The following is an 18603-nucleotide window of genomic DNA, read 5'->3' on the forward strand; positions in this document are numbered from 1 at the left end:
AAGGCCAATCCCAGTGTCCCACCCCTGCCTGGAGCCAATCAGAGCCCTTCCTTGGGGGGGTTGCAGAGTGGAATCTAAGAGAAGGTCTCCTTCCCTCTGGGGGCAAAGGTGCATGACGAGAGCTGGGAGATGGAAGCCTGGTGGGCTGAGAGGAGTAAAGAAGCTTGCCTAAAAGAACGGAGCCGCCAGAAAGCAGCTGGGATTGAACATCTGCTGGCAGAGTGACCCTGGGTCCCATCGTCCAAGGCCCACCACGCCCACCTGGCGAAAGGCAGCTCCGACCGCCGCAGCCGCTGAGGAAGGCCAGCTGCACGGAAGGCCGCCCCACATCCCAGTCTGTCTACCGGAGGTGCCCGCCAGGAGAGGGGTGTGTCCAAGACCACCCAGGGATTCAAGGGCAAAGATGGGGTCAGAGCGTAGGTGCCCCCTCCCAGCCAGGGCTGGCCTGACCCCATCACACGCAGTGTAATGAGACCGAGTGAGGGGAACCGAGGAGACAAACAAGGCTGGGGCCCCAGGGCTGGGCCTTCACCCGGGAGAAGCGAACAGCGCAGCAGCAAAGTCCACAGAGTGAAGTTTATTCCCAACAAAGGTCCCCTCCCCCCTCCCCAGCCCAGGACAGGGACAGACAGGCTGGGGTGAAGACGGGCTCCAGTGGCTGAGGGGCCTCTCAGAAACAGGAAAGGTCCCTGGCCCCCACCCCCGGCCACGCTGTGTCCGGCTCCTGCAGCCCCTTGGAGTCCACTGCGCCTCCCTGCCCAGCCCTCGGGAGAGGGGAGGGGGCGCTGGCTCCTGGGTGGTTCCAAAGTGGAGTGTGAAAATAGAGAGATATATATATTTATACGCAGTGGGCAGTCCAGCGTGGCACTCACACCTCTGTCTGGAAGTCACCATCTGGTGGTTCTGTGGGCTCCCAGGCGGGTGCCCGGTGCAGAGCCAGCCGTTCTCGGGGCTTGGGGGGCAGTGAGCCCAGCGTCATGGACTTGAAGGTGCTCCAACTCTGATGTCGCCGCTGTTGGGACAAGCTAGGGCGCTCCCCTGGACTGGGCTTCTCCTGTGGAGGGAGCAGGAGGAGGGACGTGGACACGGGACACCAGCCTCTCACCCACGGTACAGAGAGCACACCAAGGAAGCCCAGGGAGAGCCAGTGATGCCCCGAGTCACCAAGCAACCAGGTGCCAAAGTCAGGTTCAGATCCAGATGTGCCTGGCTTCAGAGTTGGGGTCCTGACCCCTGGGACCACAGCCCCTGAGTCTGCCTGCCCTCCTCAAAACCCTAATGGACCCCCCTCCTCAACACTCCCCATCCCCACAACCCCAGAAGTGCTGCTTGTGCCTCGGGTACAAAGCAGGCCGTTGGCCAAGGCAGGAAGGGGGACAGGGAGGGAATGAGTCCCTCGAAGCCCCCTCACCCCCACCCAGTCCAGGGACACTTACGCCGGACAGGTTCCGCTCAGTCGCCCCACCCGAGGACACACTCCACCGCTTCTCCCTCTGTAACGGGGGCCACGGGTCAGGGTCTGACCCAGAGGCCACTGCGCCGGGCTGGGCCCTGAGCTTCGGGCCGAGCGGCCACGGGAGGGACCCTCACCTTGGCTGTGGACTGGCTTCGGTAGCGGTCGAAAGTGTGGAACTTCTGGTTAAGCTCGTGGTAGAGTTCCGAGTGCCGTTTCCGGGTGTGCATCACCTTCTGGGAGCCAAGGGCGTCAGAGGAGGGGCTCCCCCGTGGGGCAGCGCCATGAGCCAGCCCCCCCACTCAGGGCACTCCGCATCCTGGGCCCCCACATCCCTGCCTGTCGCTGGGCCCTCTAGGACAAGGCCTGGCTCGCTCTCTACCCCAGAGCTACAGGAGTGGGCGGGGGGAGGTTGGGAAGATCCCACAGAAACCACAGGCTCGCGGGATCGGGCTCTGCAGTGGGGCTTAGACTAGTATTAGGAGTGGAGCTACCAGGGACAATCCCTGCCCCTTCAACACATACATACACACAGCACCTACCTCAAAGTCCAGGTCTGAATACCGTAACTTCTTTCTCTGGGAAGGAGCAGCAAGGAGGCAGTGAAGGAGAAGAGCTTTTTTACCACATTCAGGAACTGTAGAGCCCAGAAACCTGGTGCCCCAGAGCCTGACCCCTGCCCAGGCCCAGGAGTTCAGAATCCTTAAAGGGCAGACCCTTGGGTTGTGGGAAGCGGGGCTGGACCTGGGGGATGAGGAGCTGAGGCACCACCCCACCGTGGGCTGCAGCGCAGACCCCAGGCCCACACTCACTGCCACCCCTGCAATGCACGCACACAGGCGGGTGCTCACAGGAGGCACACACACTGGCACACGCACAGACACGCAACTGCACATGATCCAAATGTCCCAGTGCAGACTCACAACGTGGCAGGGACATGGATTCGCACACAGGATCACAGAGCAGACGCTCCTTCCTCTGTGGCCTGAATTCTACCCCTTTGCCTCCTCTTGCCTCTTTCTCATTGCCAGCCACGGGCTTCCCTGTCCCTAGAACCTTCCACTTGCCCTGCAAACACAAGGACTCAAGCTTTTGTCCCTCTCTTGCTCCTTTTTCTAAAAAGCCAGGCCCTGCCTCCCTAACCTCCCTAGCCCCTCCCTGACCTCTCTGGCCCTCACTTGCCCGAGGTCACCCCCTCCGAGGTCCTAACAACCTACTCAGCGTCCAGTGCCACTCAGGGAGGATACCTTCCAGTCTTAGAATGCTGGTATAAAACCAGGGCCAACGATCCGAGGTTACACTGGGGAAACTGAGGTCCAGGAAGGGAAAGGGACTTGCCCCAAGGTCCTCAAGGATGATGCTGAAACCATCATCTAGATCTCCCAAGTCCCAGGCCCGGCAGACATGCTCACCACCACTGGTCTTCACGATGCCACTCCCCAGTCCTCCTCCCACTGCCCTGCCTGCTCTCTCTCCACCAGCCCTGCCACCCCCGCCAGCTTCCCCAACACCAGGCTCTGCAAGCTCTGCCCCGGGCCTGCTCCTGCCCTTCACCGTGCGTGCACACGTGTGTCCCCCGTTCCCAGCCACACCTCCGTGTCTGGGGTCAGCACACCTCTCCTGGTCCCTATGCCCACGGCTGTGCCCAAATGAATAAATTCAGAACCCCCCACCCTCCGCCTCGCTCCCACTCCACCACCTCCACGCCACCAGTTTTCCACACCAGAATTCAGGATGTCACCCTTGACCCCTCCAGATGCTGCCACATTTATGGCCGCCTCCCACACAAGGAGCCCAGTGCTGGCTCTTCCTCTGTGGTCCGAGAACAGCAGGTGTCCGCAGACCGAAACCATGATGCTGAGCGCCCCCCACCCCCAACCGATGCTGGTGTCAAGTTTTGTCTTTGTTACGCCTTCCTGTTTTTGCCATCTGCAACAGGAGCAGGCACCAAATGTTCAAAAGCACTTTGGGAGGAAAAAATCTCAACTTGCGAACCTCCTAGATGCTAACTTAATTTCCTTCGTGCGGAGGACGGGGAGCAGGATTCCAAGGATGAACACGAGTAGCCAACAGTGTCTGAGCTCTGACTCTTGCCCTCTTCCCTATCCACATCCTTCTTGTCCCTCCAACTACAGTTCTAGAATGTTCCACAGTTCCAGAGTGGGTCACTACCCCCTTCCTGTTCCTAGGGATTCTGTGCAAGGAGCAGGTCTGAGGGGGCCAGAGGGAGAGCGGGGCAGAGAAAGGGGCTTGCGTTTTCTCAGAAAGGGGAGGGTGCGTCACCACCGGCCTGTGGGCGGTGCTGATGCTGATTTGGGGATGGTAACAGCAGCAATTCCCAATCATCTAGCACCTTCTAGATGCCCCCACAGAAATAAGTGTTTTGTGTGACTCAGTCCTCACGACAACCCTATGAGGAAGCTGCTCTGTTACCTCCACTTCACAAATGAGGAAACTGAGGCTCAGAGACATGAAGGCTGAGAGAGACGAACTGAGGCCCGGAGAGAGATTCTGCTCCAGAGCTCACCACCAACCAGCAGCGGTCTGATCAGAACCCAGGTCTGAGTGACTGGGGGGCCCAGGCTCCTCAAAGGAAGATCCATCCTAACCATTCACCCGAAGTGTGAATGCATCAAGCAGGGCACCCTCAGCACGTGAAGTCCAAGCCCCCTGAGGAGTTCAGAGGAGCCAGGATGTCCTCGGACTTGCTGTGGGCACTAAGAGAAGGAGGGGTGCACAGCGCATGCACTCCCAGCGACTGGGTACGAAGATGCCGCTCGGGGGTGGTTGCTGGCTGTCCCTTCCTGGCTGCTGCCTGGGACTCAGACCCAGTCTCAGGCATATATGGGGGCCGGCCTCCCACACCCACTTCATGCCCCGGAGCCCCTCACCTCCAGGGAGCCCAGCTTCATGGTGGAGCCAGGCACAGTGCGGGGCATGGTCCGGCTGCGCTCCCCCGGCTCGGGCACTTGGCGGGCGCTGGGTGTCGGTGGTGGCGGTTGGAAGGTCATCCCGTAGGGGTTCTGGAGAGACCCATAGGCAGGGCCCAGCCCCATCCCCGAATGGTCCACAGACAGGAAGCTAGGGTAGCCTTCAGCGTGGGCCAGCGCCTTGGCAGCCCGTCGGGGAGTGCCCTCCGGCCGGGTCCTTGGGGGATCCTCGCCACCTCCACCCCCACCGCCAGGCTGCAGGCTCAGAGTCCTTCGCGGCAGCACCATGTAGTCCCCCTCGGAGCTGGGCTCGGCCGGCCGTAGCCACGTGAGGTCCAGCGGCCGCAGGCTGCCCTCCCCACACATGTACACGGGGTTGGCCTCCTGGGGGGGCGGCGGCTCCCCCAGCCCTGGCGAGGCTGCCATGGGCATCAGGATATTCCCGGGCAGCGGGGAGAAGCTCAGGCCCCCCTCGGGGCCCACGAGGCAGGACTTGGGCTCCTCGTCCTCATCCAGGGACAGGCGGGACAGGGTGCCTGTGATGGTGGACGGGTTGCAAGTGTTGACTTCCTTGAACAGAACTGGGGGTGGGAGTGGGAGGGAGGTAAGTTCTGGGGAGGAGGACCCCCATGTGCCCTTGTGCAAGCTGGGCAGGTACCCACCCCCTAGGCTCAGACGGGAGGAAACTGAGCCCTAGAGAGACGGTGGGGTGACTGGCGCTCTCCCCTACACCAGAGGGGTTAGGAAGACAACTGGCCCACGGACCCGAAGAAGGCAGGGAGAGGAACAAAGGCCCAGCTCCTACAGGTCAGCTTCTGCTGCAGGTCCTGACCTCTGACCCCACAGCCCCCAGACTGTCGAAAGGGCCTTGCTCCTCCCCCTCCCTGGGCAACTCCCCAGGGGACTGAACTGGGAAGGGATTCTGGTAAGAATCATGGAAATGATACGATACTGTAACAGCCACCATGCTCCAAGCACCTTGCTAGGCACCCGATGTCCCCTAACCCATTTACAGCTCAGAGAGGTAGGCTGTTTGCCCAAAGTCACACAGTAGGTGTGTTCATAGCCTTGAATTCACTAAGGGCTGTCTGACCCCAAAGCTAAACTCCACAGTCAGACCCCAGTCAGGGCCCCCCACAGAGGGGCCGGGGATCTCCCCGCCTGACCTCCCCTGGGGACCGTTCCCAGCTCTGCGCCAGCAGACTCACCTGTCTGACACGCCAGATCCACATCCTTTTCAAAGTCTGACTATAGGCAGAGAGGGACAGAGGAGGTGGGCAGAGAGAGGATCAATGTATCAGGGGGAGGGGGCTCAGTCCCCTCCCTGCCCACCCAGAGGTGCCACCCACAGCACACTGCCCAACAGAACCTACCGCCCGGGGCCCCAGACATGGCTCCTCCAGCCCCCACCCTGTTCAGTCCTGACAGGCAGGAAAACTGAATGAGGGAAAGACTTGCCCAACGCCACCCAGTGACCAGTGGCTGAGGCTGAATCAAACCTGATCTCTGTTCCCCACCCCCACGGATGGGGGAAATGGAGGGGCACGGGGCAAGGCAATGGGGGTGGGGGGATGCCCAGAATCCACCGGCGTCCCGCCCAGGCCTCCTCACTCACCAGGATCTGCAGCTGCCCGTTCTTACAGGAGTCCGGGGAGTCTTCGCTCTCATCCGCCCGGCACACGCCCATCTGGCACTTCACCACGTCCTGAACCTGGGGATGGCGGGGGCCTGCTGGCCTGAGGCCACCCAAGGGCCTCTGGCCACAGCTGGCTGAGCCTCCCACCCCCGGCCCCCAGGCGGGTTTGGGAGAACAGAAGCGCACTGGGCACCGGTGGGAAACACAAGGCCCACGGGCCAAATCCGGCCTCCACCTTGTTGTATCCTGCCCGGCACCTTGTCTCTACCCGGCGGCAGTGCCAAGTTCTCACTTAACTGTTAAAGAGTAGTTACGTTTATACAGTCCTAAAATTACATTCGGCCCTCTGAAGGCAACCGAGAGGCTGGTGTGGCCCCTGGTGAAAATGAGTTTGACACCCCTGCCGTAGGGCCCAGGGGGAAGCTGAGGGCAGCAGGAGCCCCAGCAGCCCAGGAGGCCAGACCCTTAGCTCCCACACCCAGGGCTGCCTGGCTGGGGGCCTGGCCGGGGCCTCAATCCTCCCCGGTGAGAGGAGGCAGGGAGAAGTGAGAGGACTGGCCTGGGGAGGTGGGTGCGGAGGGACAGCAGAGGCCAGCCCCACCTCTCGGCGCAGGAAGCAGTGCACGGCCGTGATGACGAAGCCTTGCGCAGAGTTGAAGACAGCGAAGAGGGCCTGGAAGAGGACGGAGCGGCGGTCCGTCATGGCCAGGACGGCGGACATCCAGGTGAGCGCCAGCAGGGGCAGCACCACACAGGAGCTCCAGAGGGAGGCCCTGAAGACACAGCGGGGGGCTCATCAGGCTGGCACTCCAGGGGGCAGGGTGGGCTAGGCCCAGGGCCTGAGCTGAGCCTGGGGCCCTTAAGCTGCCCAAGACTGGCGGGGCCCCAAGCCCCAAGACCTCGGTGACGTCCCAAAGCAGAGACAGCCCGAGAAGCCAGAGTCAGAGAAACAGAGAACGGGGACCGAAATGGAGAACTACGGAGCCAGAGCAGGGGCCACAGAGGTGGGAGGGACAGACACAGGACCCAAGGGGGCTGGGCCACAGCCAGAGGCAGCATCAGGGGACAGAGGTGGAGAGGGCAGAACAAGACACTGAGGGAGAAAAGGAGAAGGGAGACACATCCAGGTGCTGTGACTTTCAGCTCCAATTTGCACAAAATCACAGGCCTGGGCCACCCCGCCAGAGACTCTGGGAGAAGGGGGACAATGAGAGAGGACACAGTGAGAGAATGAGACAGGCACAGATGCAGAGACAGGAAGACTGAACAGGCAGAGACCACAGAGGATGTCACAGGACGCAGGTCTTTGGGGGAAAGATGGGGCCAGGGCCGCTACAGCAGCGGCTCGTCCCCTTCCATTCCCCAAGGAGGGGCTCCAGGCCCCCAGAGGCTGCTCAGAGCCCTGGGCAAAAGGATCATGGTTGGGGCTGGGGGTGAAAGCCAGGATCAGGGCCAAACTCATGCATACCCCGCCTCCTTCACAGGAGGGCAGGGTTAAAGGTGGGCAGGCCCTGCACCCAGCCACCAGTGCCGGCCCGCCATCACTGGCTGCAGCCCACATGGGCACAGGAGGGCAGCCTTACGCTACTGGGCCAGGCGCCACACCCCGCCCACACCGCCTCATGAACACCCCAGGTGGCAGAGTCAGGCAGGGGTGGGCACCGCTCCCAACAAGGCAGAGAGATGGGCAGGGGGTCAAGACCTATCCTACGAGGAGGGGTTGGGGCCTGCTCCACGTGGCAGGGGCAGGCACAGTGGTCCCCGCAGTCCCTGGGGGGCAAAGCCAACGCGAAGAGAGGGCCTAATCACAGTCATAAGAGCTACTCTTGATTAACCGCTAATTTTCTGCCAGCCCCTACACTGAACACTTTACATACATTAGTTCACATTGTGATCAAAACAACTTCAATAAACAGGCATGGTGGGGGTTATTATCCCAATTTACAGATGAAGAAACTGGAGTGCGCCCAGCTGGGCAGAGAGAGCCCAAGCTGGGATGCAAATCCAGTTTGGCTGCCTCCAAAGCCCAAGCTTTTAACTGCTCGTTCTGACAGACTGGGTCAGAGAGGCAGCTGGCAGCCCAGGGACAGTGAGCTTTCCACTCCACAGAGACGGTGCCAGCCACCCCCGAGACAAGGCGCAGCCTGGCCCTAGAGGTGCGCGGGATAAAGCCGGACTCCACCGCGCAGGGAGGCGGAGATGCGTTTCTGGCCCTGGTGGAGGCGGGGCCTGAGGCCCCTCAAGTTTTAAAATTCTCAGCTGCCAGGGACAGGGGTGTCTCAATGACATAATTTTCTACCGCCAAGATTCTCTGTCTCCCAACTGGTTGAGATCCAATGCCTCTAAAATTCTAACTTTCAGATTCCTTGACAGATTCCTTGACTTTATGATTCACATTCTAACACTCTCAGCTTCCAACTGTCTTATTCTAAGATTCTACCATTCTAATTCTGAGGTTCTATAGGCTCAAAACTTCTAAGGACCTGAGCTTCTGTGAGCTCCTGTAAGTCGAGGTGTAAGGAGGGGTCTTTAGCTGTGCCTAAATGTAAGCGGGCAGTGAGGGCAGGGGCGGGAACAAAGGGGTGGGCACAGGAACCCGGAATTTTCCGGGAAGCACAGACATTCACTCCCGATGCCCCCTGTCACCTTGACACCAGGCCCTTGGCAGGATGAGCTTTCCAGGGCACTGGGCTGATACCCCTCCCCCGCCCACCAAGGGTACTGCCCCCCATTCTTTTGTCCCCCCCCACCCCCCACCCCCCGGGGGCACAACTAACATGGCGTTCCTGGCCGAGGCTGAGCTGAGCAGGGGGCTGGGGACCGCTCCACACGCTGAGCAGGGGAGGAGCAGCCTGGCCCAGGGGCACCGCTCCGACCTCGGGGGCGGCACAGACACGGGAGAAGGGGGGAAACACATGGGAAGCAGGAGGAGAGGGGCAGCATGAGCCCCGAGCAGGGTGGGAGGGGGAGGGCAGGTGAGAGAGAGAGAGGTGGGTTAGGGTGGGCGCGGGGCTGCAGCTGAGCACTCCGAGTGCCCGCCTGCCTGCACCCTCGAGGCACCAGGGTCAGGGAGCCCCAGGCAGAGCCCTGCCTCCGGAAGCGGCCACAGCCCTCCCTCCCTACACCGTTGCCCACACGGCCAAGTCACAGAGACCCCCACCCTTACCCGGCCCTCTGTTTCTTGGACTTGTCCGAGATGCCGTCCCGAGCCATGAGCTTGTTGAAGACGATGATCCCGATGAGCATGTTCACCTGGGGGCCCGGGGGAGCAGGGTGAAGGAGACAGGGTCACTGGGCGCCCTCCTGGCAGCGGGAGCCCCAGCGGGGAGCTGGAGTGCAGGGAGGGCTAGACCCCCTGGGCCACACCCCTCCCAGGACACTGAAGGGACACATACCAGGACAATGACAGCCGCAGGGCCCACAAAGGCATAGAGCAGGCCACCCTCAAGAGAGAGCCAGCAGCTGGGGGGTGGGGGAGAGGGAGCATTAGACACCCAGGCAGGCTCCGCCCCACCCTCGAATACCATCCCTCAGAGCCCCCTGGGCTGCCAGGCCCACACCAGCGATGAGGCCGAGCCCCCAGCAGGATCAGAGGGAGCCACTGGCTCCTGGTGAGCCTCGGTCTCCCCTCTAACAGAAGTGCAGACCCTCAGGCCCAGCCCCATGGGAGTCAAACAAGGCTGACCCCTGAGATAAATGGTTCTTAGAGTTTACCCAATCCCAGAACAGTCAGGGAAACTGAGGCTCTGAGATGGGGAAGGGTCTGCCCAAAGCCCCGCAGCAGGCGTGGGCCAGAGGCACAGCCCGTAAAGGCCCGAGGCCCAGGCTGGGGCCCTGCCAGGTTCGGTAACCCCACGGGAGGCCACGTACTAGCTGGATGTGCCGTATCCTTTGGTGCGGGTAAAGCCAACAGACACGGCCACCACCAGGGCAGGCAGACCTGGGGGAGTGGGGGAGCCAGAATGAGATGGCTAGTCCTCGGGGTCCTCTCATCCTCCCAGACCCCAGCCCAGGTGACCCCGGTGCCCACGAAGGGGGGCCAGGGCCGAACCTGAACCTGTCTTGCTGCCCCTACCCCCAAAGCCCCTTGGCAGAGTCCGGCACGGGCCCTGCTCACCCCAGCCCAGGCAGAGGAAGCGCTTGCGAACGAGGCGGGTGCGCATCCGTCCGATGACAGCCAGGTAGGACTGCCAAGCCTCGGTGAGCACCCAGCAAAAGGAGGAAAGGAAAAAGAAGTGCAGGAAGGCGGCTGTCATGGTGCAAACGCCCTGCAAGGAGAGGAGAAGGAGGGAGTGGCCCTCAGCAGCGCCAGGGTGGGAGGCGCCAGGCTTCCCACACCCGCTGCTGGGTGCTGCCACGGCCACCCACCCAAGCTCCGCCCCCCACAGAGCCCTGCCAGGCACCCCCGTCTTCCTGCACCCACACACAGCACGACACAGGCCGGGTGACATGCACACAGCATTCAGCATCTGAGAGGCAGGCGGGCAGGCTGCCCACACACGGACGAGGATGGCGGGGGGCGGGGGGGGGCAGACAGGAGCACCTGCCATGTCATGGCCGGGCAGGCCCCACACCTGGCACTCACAGTGCTGGCGCTGTGCAGAAAAGGCTGAAGGGGCATAAGGAACAGCCAGCACAGGTCATCCACAGGCAGATGGCACGAGAGGCCTCGCTGAGGCGCCTACATGTCCACAGACATGAGAAGGCCCCGGCTCCACACACGCCGCCTGCCCTCGCATGTGCATGCAGGCGCTCAGCTCATGTGGACTCTCACAGATGTGCACAGACACTTACTGCTCAAGCACACACACCCCTCCTCTCTGACGCCTTCACGTATATTCACACACAATTACGCACACTCTCGCCCAACACACGGCCGGAGCATGTGCAAACACCCGTCACTTAGGTACAAACACACACACGCAGGCACCGCCACCTGCAAGCACCCTCCACCTTCACCCCTCCACCCCACTCTCACTCCCTGGCACCCCAGGAGCCTGCACCTGCCTTGCTCAGCACCCGAGACTGGCCCACGAGGATCAGGATGTTAGACGCCAGGATGGACAGGCAGAAATTGAGCAAGATGATGGAGCGTTCAGATTTTATAAACCTGAGAGGGCACAGCGGGCAGAGACAGGGGAGCTGGCTGCCCAGGCTCAGCCTGAGATGACTGGTCAGCTCCCACCCAGCCTTCCCAGCGTCCCACCTACCTCCAGAAGGCAGCATAGATGGCGAGCAGGGTGAGCAGCGCCATGCAGGAAACAGCACAGCCAATCACGAGGGGCACCGAGGGAGAGCCTGCCAGCTCCAGAGTCTGGGGGAGATGAGCAGACGTTCAGACGGGTCGCTGGGGGAGGGCAGGTGAAGGGGTGCCCTCAGCCTCCCTGCTCCCTGTTTAGTAAAGACTGGCACCTGCCCCTCTGTCACAGCCACACACAAAAGGGGGCTCAGCACTGTCCGCACAGGTGCACAGAGCCGACCACGTGGAGGCATGTTTATGCGCATCACCCACACTCTTGCACATATAACTAGACAGGCGCACGTGTGTACATACACAAATGCCCACCACCACCCCTCCCCACAGGCACGTCTCCAGGGGACAGACTTCCACGTGCAATCCCAGAAGTGCTGCTGTTCACACACATGTGGGATCACCAGCTTCCTGCTGCCACTGGCGAGATGGCCGCTGGCAGCCCAGGCGCCTCCTTCCAGCTCAGCCTGGGCACCTTCCCACTCACCAGGTCCTTGGGCGGCTGGGCCAGCACGGCAAAGGTGGACGGGCGCTGGCACTGGCAGCGGGTGTGGGCCGCCTGGGTCTCCAGGGTCTGGCAGCTCTCAGTGTCCCAGTCCCCTGAGCTGGCGTCCCTTGGGCGGGGGAAGAGGTGAAGTGAGACCCAGCCCAGCGCCACGGCCCCACCCTCAGCGCTGGCCACTGCCCGAGAACAGGTGAATCCAGGGCGAGGCCACAGCCAAGAGGCAGGCAGTTGGGACCCCCCGGATTTGCCCTTCGTCCTGGCCTTCCAGGCAGGAGATCCCCCCGAGGAGAGGGGTCCTAGGGCTGCACTGTTCCCCACACAGAGCCCCCACCCCACTCACGCTCTGGAGTAGTCCCAGCTGGCACAGTGGGGATCTGTGGTGCCCTGGGGAGCAGAAGACATGAGCGCAGTGTGGGCTGGGGACCCCACCTTCCAACCCACCACGCAGGACCCACGCAGGTCAGAGGGTCGGCCCACCATCGGGCACACCACCTCCCCATTAGACAGGCCTGTGGCCGTCCACATCAGGATATTCCCAAGGTCCCTGCCTGGGCCTCCACTCACATTAATGATGTAGGAGAGCTCCACTGTGATGAGAGGCTCAGCTGGTGGCTGGGTAGGGGGCCGCACGGTCACTGTCATCACTCGGGATGTGACGGCCAGTGGGGGCCTGTAGACAGGTTCTGAGGTCAGCTCCCGCCAGCAGGTGCCCAGACCCAGTCAGGAACCCTGAAGGTGCTCCAGATGGGGTTAGGGGGCTACCAGGGGTCAAGTTCTGGGAGAGGCCTAGAGCTCAGTGGGGCCCAGAACTTCAGGTGAGGTCTAGAACTCAGTTCAATGCTCCCTGGACCTGGGCGAAGCCTCATGGGCATCTTTGGGATGCGCCCATACACAGAGCCAGGCGAGGGGTCCCCGAGGCTTCAGCAGGATGCAGCTGGATCTCTTGGTGGTCAGCACAGGTTCCTCCTCTCACCTGGAACTCCCTGGACCCTCTGAAGCCCATCCGTCCCCTCCCCAAGCACTCACCTGGGGGGCGGCAGGATCAGGCCCAGGGTGCGGTAGAGCACAGCACCAATCACAAAGTAGGAGGAGGAATCCTCAGGGTCTGCCGGGAGCAGGCGCTGATGGGAGTAGCCTGGGCCGGGGGACACCGTTCCTGGGCCCTTCCCCCTGCCGGGACTGCCTGACGCCTCAGAGGCAGCCCCCTTCCCTGGGGCAGAGAGGCTGAGCACCTCCTTGGGCAGGAAGAGGCGGTCCTCCGAGTGCCGCACCCAGTCCTTCATGCCCCGGCGGCCCCGCATGGGGAACGTGATGTCGCTGGACACGGCGGAGACCGGCTCTCGCTGAATGCTGATCACTGCAGGGGGACCAGGGGTGGCGGGCCACACCGGAGACAGACAGACACAGAGGACACACACAAGGGAAGAGAGAAATGTGGGGGGACAGACACCAGGAAGGCAGATGCAGACACACCGAGGGTGGTGCCAGCCCAGGGGCGTTTACAGAGAGACACGACACAGTGGGAGAAGGGGAGGGACACGGAGAGAAAGATAAAAAATAAGGAGTTAAACAAGAAAACACAGGGCCCCAAGAAAGAGAGAGAGAAGTAGGAACAGCCTCGGAAAGCATCCCTCCCCAGTGAGGGCCTGGGCTCCACATGCTGCTCCACCCCCCCCACCCCCGTCAGCCTCCTGTACCCAAGTTGTCCGTGACAATCAAAGAGCTCTGAAAGGCCTTGAGGGCATCGCCCACCAGGTGAATGAAGTCTTCCACAACCCGGAGCAGGTGCACAGAGCCAGGGGACACCTGGGGACAAAGGATGTGTTTAGGAGTCCAATATGGAGGCGGGTCATGGGGGAGGAAACCTAGAAGCCTAGCCCCTCACCTGCTGAGCATCATCCCACTTGTCCTTGTTTTCTGCGTCCACCATGAAGCTCACCACCTGGAAGAAGCGCTGGGGAGAGAGCGCTGACTATCAGGAAGTCTCAGCCCCAGGGACGAGAGCTTCCCCAACTCAGCCACACTTGCCACCCCCGGCAGACTCTGCCACAGGGACCCAGACGCCGCCCCCCACCCCATTTAGTCTAGAGCTGCTGCACCCTCAGCCCTCCCTCCCCTCAGCAGGGCAGGGAAGTACCTGCACATCATCAGCTGAGGGCACATAGGTGGCCCTCTTGAAGGTGTCAGTGACGTTCCTCAGAATGTCCACAGAGAAGAGCAGGTCTCCGCTGTAGTAGGTGCGCCGGGCCAGCAGCTCCTGCAGACTGCGCACCACTTGTGACATGCCCTCGCCCGCCAGCATGCGCTGCCCCTTGGCCAGGTGCTCCCGGAGCTGCCGTCAACAAGGAGGCTGCTGTCATCACAGTGTCAGGAGCTGGCACCAGCCCCTGGCCCACCCCACTCCAGTCCACCCACTGCTGGCGTCGGGAGAAAGAGGGGGAAAGGCAGAGATGCTCAAAGGGACTCATGGGGAGACAGAGTTCAAGAAAGAGACCCATAGAGAGAAACTCTAAAGATATTTTTAAAAACCTGAAACAGAAATAGCTGGAGAAGGAAGGTGCTCAGATGCACGTACAAAGATGGTAAGCACGGTGCAGGGACGGGGCACTCGCCTGTCCTGCAAGGGCCATGTGCACTCTGGAGTGTAACTCACCCATTTTCATATTCTCTGTCTCTCAAACACAAGCTCCAAAGGCAAACACACAACTAATGCCAATTACAGTCAGACAAACAAGTACACACAGGCCACATTCGCGCATAACATTCTAAGCTGGGCGAGAGGGACACAAAAATTAATTCAACTTTGTCTCTGGGCACCCGGGAGCACCCAGTCAGACAGGCAGGACACAGATATTTTGAAGAGCACTCGTTATACTTAATGACCGAAAAGCTCAGGGGGCCATAGGAATACAGAGGTAGGTACTACAGATAAGGAAATGCCCTTCAAAGTCAGGCCTTGCGGTATGATTAGGAGTTTGCCAGACAAGGAGACAGAGAGACACAGCCAGGCAGGAGTGGGCACGCACGTATACACCAAGGCACACGGGCACGAGTGAGAATCAAGCTCCCTTCACCCCCTACCGGCGCCTGGAGCGGACCTTGTGTTGCCCCAGCCCCCGCAGGGCACACTCACTGACAGATACAGGTAGCGGTACTCGTGGGAGATGCAGCGGGCGAAGCTGGGCAGCCCCCAGTACGCCACGCCCTGGGCACTGAGGAGACAGCGGCGGCTGGCAGACCCTGCAGGGGACAGGACAGGGGGTTGGGTGTGGGGGCTGAGCTCTCACCCACTTCATTGCACACCTCGGGCTGGGGGATCGAAGAGGCTAGAAACCAAGAAGGGAACAGCGAGAGTGACAGGGGTGGGGGCCTGGGGAGAGAGTCCTGCCCCTCACCTGAGGCGTTGGGAGGACACTTGTTGTAGATGATCTCGCCAGCCGCCGCCTTCTTCCACGTCATCAACATCACGTACTCATCCCTGCACATCTCGTGGAAAGCTGTAGGTACAACGAAGGGGCTCAGCCAGGCCCATGTGCTTGTCCCCTCACCCCCAGGGGCCTTTGAGCAATACCTGGACACCTCTTCTCACTGCAGGGCTTCACCTCCTCCCCGGTGCCCTCACAGGGGTGGCCCTGTGTGCCCGTAGCCTGGCACATGCGGAAGCGACGCTGCCAGCCTGTGTCACACGTCTTGGAGCACAGGCTCCATGAGTTCCACGGTCCCCACTTGCCATCTGGGGCTACAGGAGAGGGTGGGCATGAGTGACCCCAGGTACCCCCAGGGCCAGGACGGTCACCTGCCACCCTTGCAAGCACTCACCCGGGCACTCAAGGTTGCCGCACTCTCGGGTGTCAGTGAGGGCACCCACACATGTGGCCCAGGCTGGACCCGCCACACTGCACTTCCGGCTGCGCTGCTGGGTCCCATTGGCACAGGAGGTGGAGCATGGGCCCCAGGGACCCCACTCTAGCCACTGGCCTTCCACTGCATGGGGAGACACAAGCGGGGGTGGCTGTTGAGCAAGGGGTGTGGGAACTGGCAGGGGCAGAGCCTGCTAAGCATTGAGACTTGAGCCAGGCCAGGCCCGCTAGAGAGGGATTGATGGAGAGGAGGGGGGCTGGAGTGAGCAGGTGGTGCCTGGGCTGGGTCCTGCCTGCTTGTCACCAGCTCCAGAAACACAGGGCACCTCTCCACTCAGCATGGAGGCACACGTTCTCTTTTGGCTAGGGAAATGGGTCACCTTCTGGTTAATCTTGGTCTACACTTATGCCTAGATGTGTGTGCCCTCACAACCTGGCTGGCCATGAGCACCAAAGTGCTGTGAACAGAAAGGGTAGCCCAGGGCTTAGGGAAAGGGGCACTGGCGAGCAGCCCCCACTGGATCGGGTCACAATGTGGCAATTCCAACTCCGCTGGGCCAGGTCACCTCCCACACTGACAGTCTCCCCATGCTTGGTCAAAGTTTAGGGGCCCCCAGGGGCAGGGCACTGGACCTGACGGTCTCCTCTAAGTCTCCCGACCCCCACCCGGCTGGGCAGCGCCCGCCTGGAAGCCCACGGGCGCTACTGACCCGGGCAAGCAGCCATACTGCAGAGCTTAGTCTGCAGCTCGGGACCCTCGCAGGCCTTGCCGCCGTGCTGGGGGGGCACGCAGGTCCGCATCCGGCTCCGAGACCCCCGCCCGCAGCTGCGGGAGCACAGGCTCCAGGAGCCCCACTCCTCCCACACGCCGTGCACTGCAAGGAAGCACGTGGCCTGTGGCTGGGCCGCACCTTGGCCCCGCCCACTGCCCATCCACCCGCCAATCAGGAGCTCCGGCAGTTCTGCGACCACTCCTCATTGGCTCGGTCCTGGGCCCCAGAACTCCACCCTTTGGGGGGACGTGGATAACACGGGTTCACAGTACAAACTCACACAGGACACCCGGACAGGGAGACTAGAGTCAACCCAGAAGGGGAGCCACCGGCCCTCCTCTCCCCGGAGCACAGAAAAGCCCAGGAAAGAACTCAAGATCTACCCCCACCCTACCCGACCTTTTCCCTCCCCACCCCTCCCCACCCCTCCCCACCCCTCCCCACCCCCAGACGCAGAGCAGGAAGCCAACACAGCAGGCCTGGAGCAAGAGGGGTGCCCCTCTGCCCCCAAGTGCACGGACACACAGTGGACAAGAACCTCTACATGGACACTGACACAGAGCTCACACTCCGGAACACAGCTTTGCCCTGGCCCTGCGCAAGCTCCCGCCACGCCCCCCGCTGCCAAGGCCTCTTCCCAGGTAGCCCTACTTTAATTCCACAGCCAGGAGCTAGCCAGCCCCAGGCACCACTGCACTCCCTCAGGGCATGAGGAGCACGGCTGGCAAAAGCTGCCCCCCATCAGACCCGGGTCCCAGGCAAGCACATGCACATTCTCCACTCCATGCTGCACTGAGGAAGGCCTCAGGGTCCACGGGAGGCTTCCTGGGGAATGGGATGGCGAGTCAAAGGAGGCTGGGGATTGGTCAGGGGAGGTTTCATTTTTTAAAAAGCATCATTGTCTTAGATCCTGAAGGTCAGGCTGAATTTTGATAGCCCAGGTGTAGGGGGTCGGGGGGTAGGACTAGAATGAGGAAATGCAGGGGGTGGGAAAATGCAAGGGGTGCTGGTGTAGCCCGAGCACAGGGAACACGGAGGGCAAGAAGGGTAAAAATATGAGCCTGACTACCAGGCCCAAGACATCTGTGTCCCAGGGCCCTGGCTGGGGCTGGGCACAGTAGTATGGGGGGCAGTCGAGTTTGCTGAACGACAGAGGACGACCATCTCTGGCGGATTAACTTGCCCAAGTCCCAGGCAGGACGCAACCTGGCAGGCAGACCAGTCGGGGAGGACGGGCATACCTGGGCAAGTGGCTGAATTGTTGCAGGGCCGGGTCTCCCGCAGGGGCCCACTGCACAGGGTCCCATAGGGGGAGGACACGCAGGAGCGGGTCCGCACCTGCAGACCCTGCCCACACGTCAGGGAACACACGCTCCACGGGGACCACTCCTCAGCCGCCGGGTCACCTACAAGAGAGGGACAGTGTCGGCGGCAGGGGGCACCTTGCAAGCACTCGGTTTCGTGGGGATCCTCCTACCCTGACCCCCAAGTGACAGGCCCTTCAGGAGGCAACCCAGCCCTGCTCACAGGCCTCACAGAGCAGAGTGATGCGACTGAGCTCCAGGACGCAGACACAGACGGGCACACGCTAAGCACACATGCCACCAGACGCCACACAGTCGGGCTCCCGCCACAGAAGGAGGGAGGCAGGCCCGAGTTACCTGTCTGTGCCAGGTATACCCCAGGCTCATCTGCAGACCTTGGCCACTGGGTTTTCACCTTTGGTTCCTCTTCCGGCTCCTCACCTGGAACACGGAGGTGGCAGCAGGCACTTAGCCAAGGTCAGCTCTGTCCTGCCGGAGTGGCAGAGGAGGTGGCCCTGCTGGACCTCAGCCTGAGGGTCTAGAACCAACTGCAGACAATGCCGAGGGCGCATCGAGTCCTGCCCCCTGCCCCACCACCATTTCACAGAGAAGGAAACTGAGGCACAGAAGGCCACATAGGACTCGCTCACAACCCCACAGCTATCTTCTCCTCCTCTCGCCTTGGGCACACCAGTGGAGACTGGGGAGGAGTGGCCGAGGACATTCGTGAGCTGTGGCAGACTTCTGTGCCAAGTGCTGTCCACACCATCTCCTTTAATCCTCCCCTGGGAAGCAGGGACCCCACCTCTATGTGAAGGGGACTAGAGAGGGAAAGTGAGTTGGCTGAGATCACACGGCTCGGCGAGTTCTCTCCCTTCAGAGGGCTCATTC

At 61.7% G+C, this 18603-nt stretch overlaps 1 protein-coding gene across 6 annotated transcripts in view; it reads right to left on the reverse strand.

The window, feature by feature from the left end:
* Positions 1-557: 557 nt before the first annotated feature.
* The window catches only part of ADGRB2 (adhesion G protein-coupled receptor B2), a 36001-nt gene continuing 17955 nt past the window's right edge, over positions 558-18603 (reverse strand). Inside the window, exons 3-31 of one of the 6 annotated variants that reach the window (XM_028513736.2) lie at positions 18070-18153; positions 17650-17814; positions 16346-16510; positions 15595-15759; positions 15347-15514; positions 15171-15272; positions 14909-15015; positions 13913-14107; positions 13661-13729; positions 13473-13581; positions 12802-13132; positions 12340-12445; positions 12116-12159; positions 11758-11884; positions 11230-11333; positions 11027-11129; positions 10137-10287; positions 9890-9959; positions 9415-9481; positions 9186-9271; positions 8797-8895; positions 6621-6792; positions 5999-6094; positions 5592-5631; positions 4345-4964; positions 1996-2031; positions 1591-1689; positions 1437-1493; positions 869-1054 (exon numbers count right to left, since the gene is read on the reverse strand). In XM_028513736.2, coding sequence (XP_028369537.1) covers positions 869-1054; positions 1437-1493; positions 1591-1689; positions 1996-2031; positions 4345-4964; positions 5592-5631; positions 5999-6094; positions 6621-6792; positions 8797-8895; positions 9186-9271; positions 9415-9481; positions 9890-9959; positions 10137-10287; positions 11027-11129; positions 11230-11333; positions 11758-11884; positions 12116-12159; positions 12340-12445; positions 12802-13132; positions 13473-13581; positions 13661-13729; positions 13913-14107; positions 14909-15015; positions 15171-15272; positions 15347-15514; positions 15595-15759; positions 16346-16510; positions 17650-17814; positions 18070-18153 — 3923 coding nt within the window. Of the gene's footprint in view, positions 1055-1436; positions 1494-1590; positions 1690-1995; positions 2032-4344; positions 4965-5591; positions 5632-5998; positions 6095-6620; positions 6793-8796; positions 8896-9185; positions 9272-9414; positions 9482-9889; positions 9960-10136; positions 10288-11026; positions 11130-11229; positions 11334-11757; positions 11885-12115; positions 12160-12339; positions 12446-12801; positions 13133-13472; positions 13582-13660; positions 13730-13912; positions 14108-14908; positions 15016-15170; positions 15273-15346; positions 15515-15594; positions 15760-16345; positions 16511-17649; positions 17815-18069; positions 18154-18603 lie in introns of all 6 variants that reach the window. The other 5 variants (XM_036025686.1, XM_036025685.1, XM_036025684.1 and 2 more) reach the window with 5 other exon arrangements.

The sequence above is a fragment of the Phyllostomus discolor genome, chromosome 5 (genome assembly GCF_004126475.2).
Source record: "Phyllostomus discolor isolate MPI-MPIP mPhyDis1 chromosome 5, mPhyDis1.pri.v3, whole genome shotgun sequence".
NCBI lineage: Eukaryota > Metazoa > Chordata > Mammalia > Chiroptera > Phyllostomidae > Phyllostomus > Phyllostomus discolor.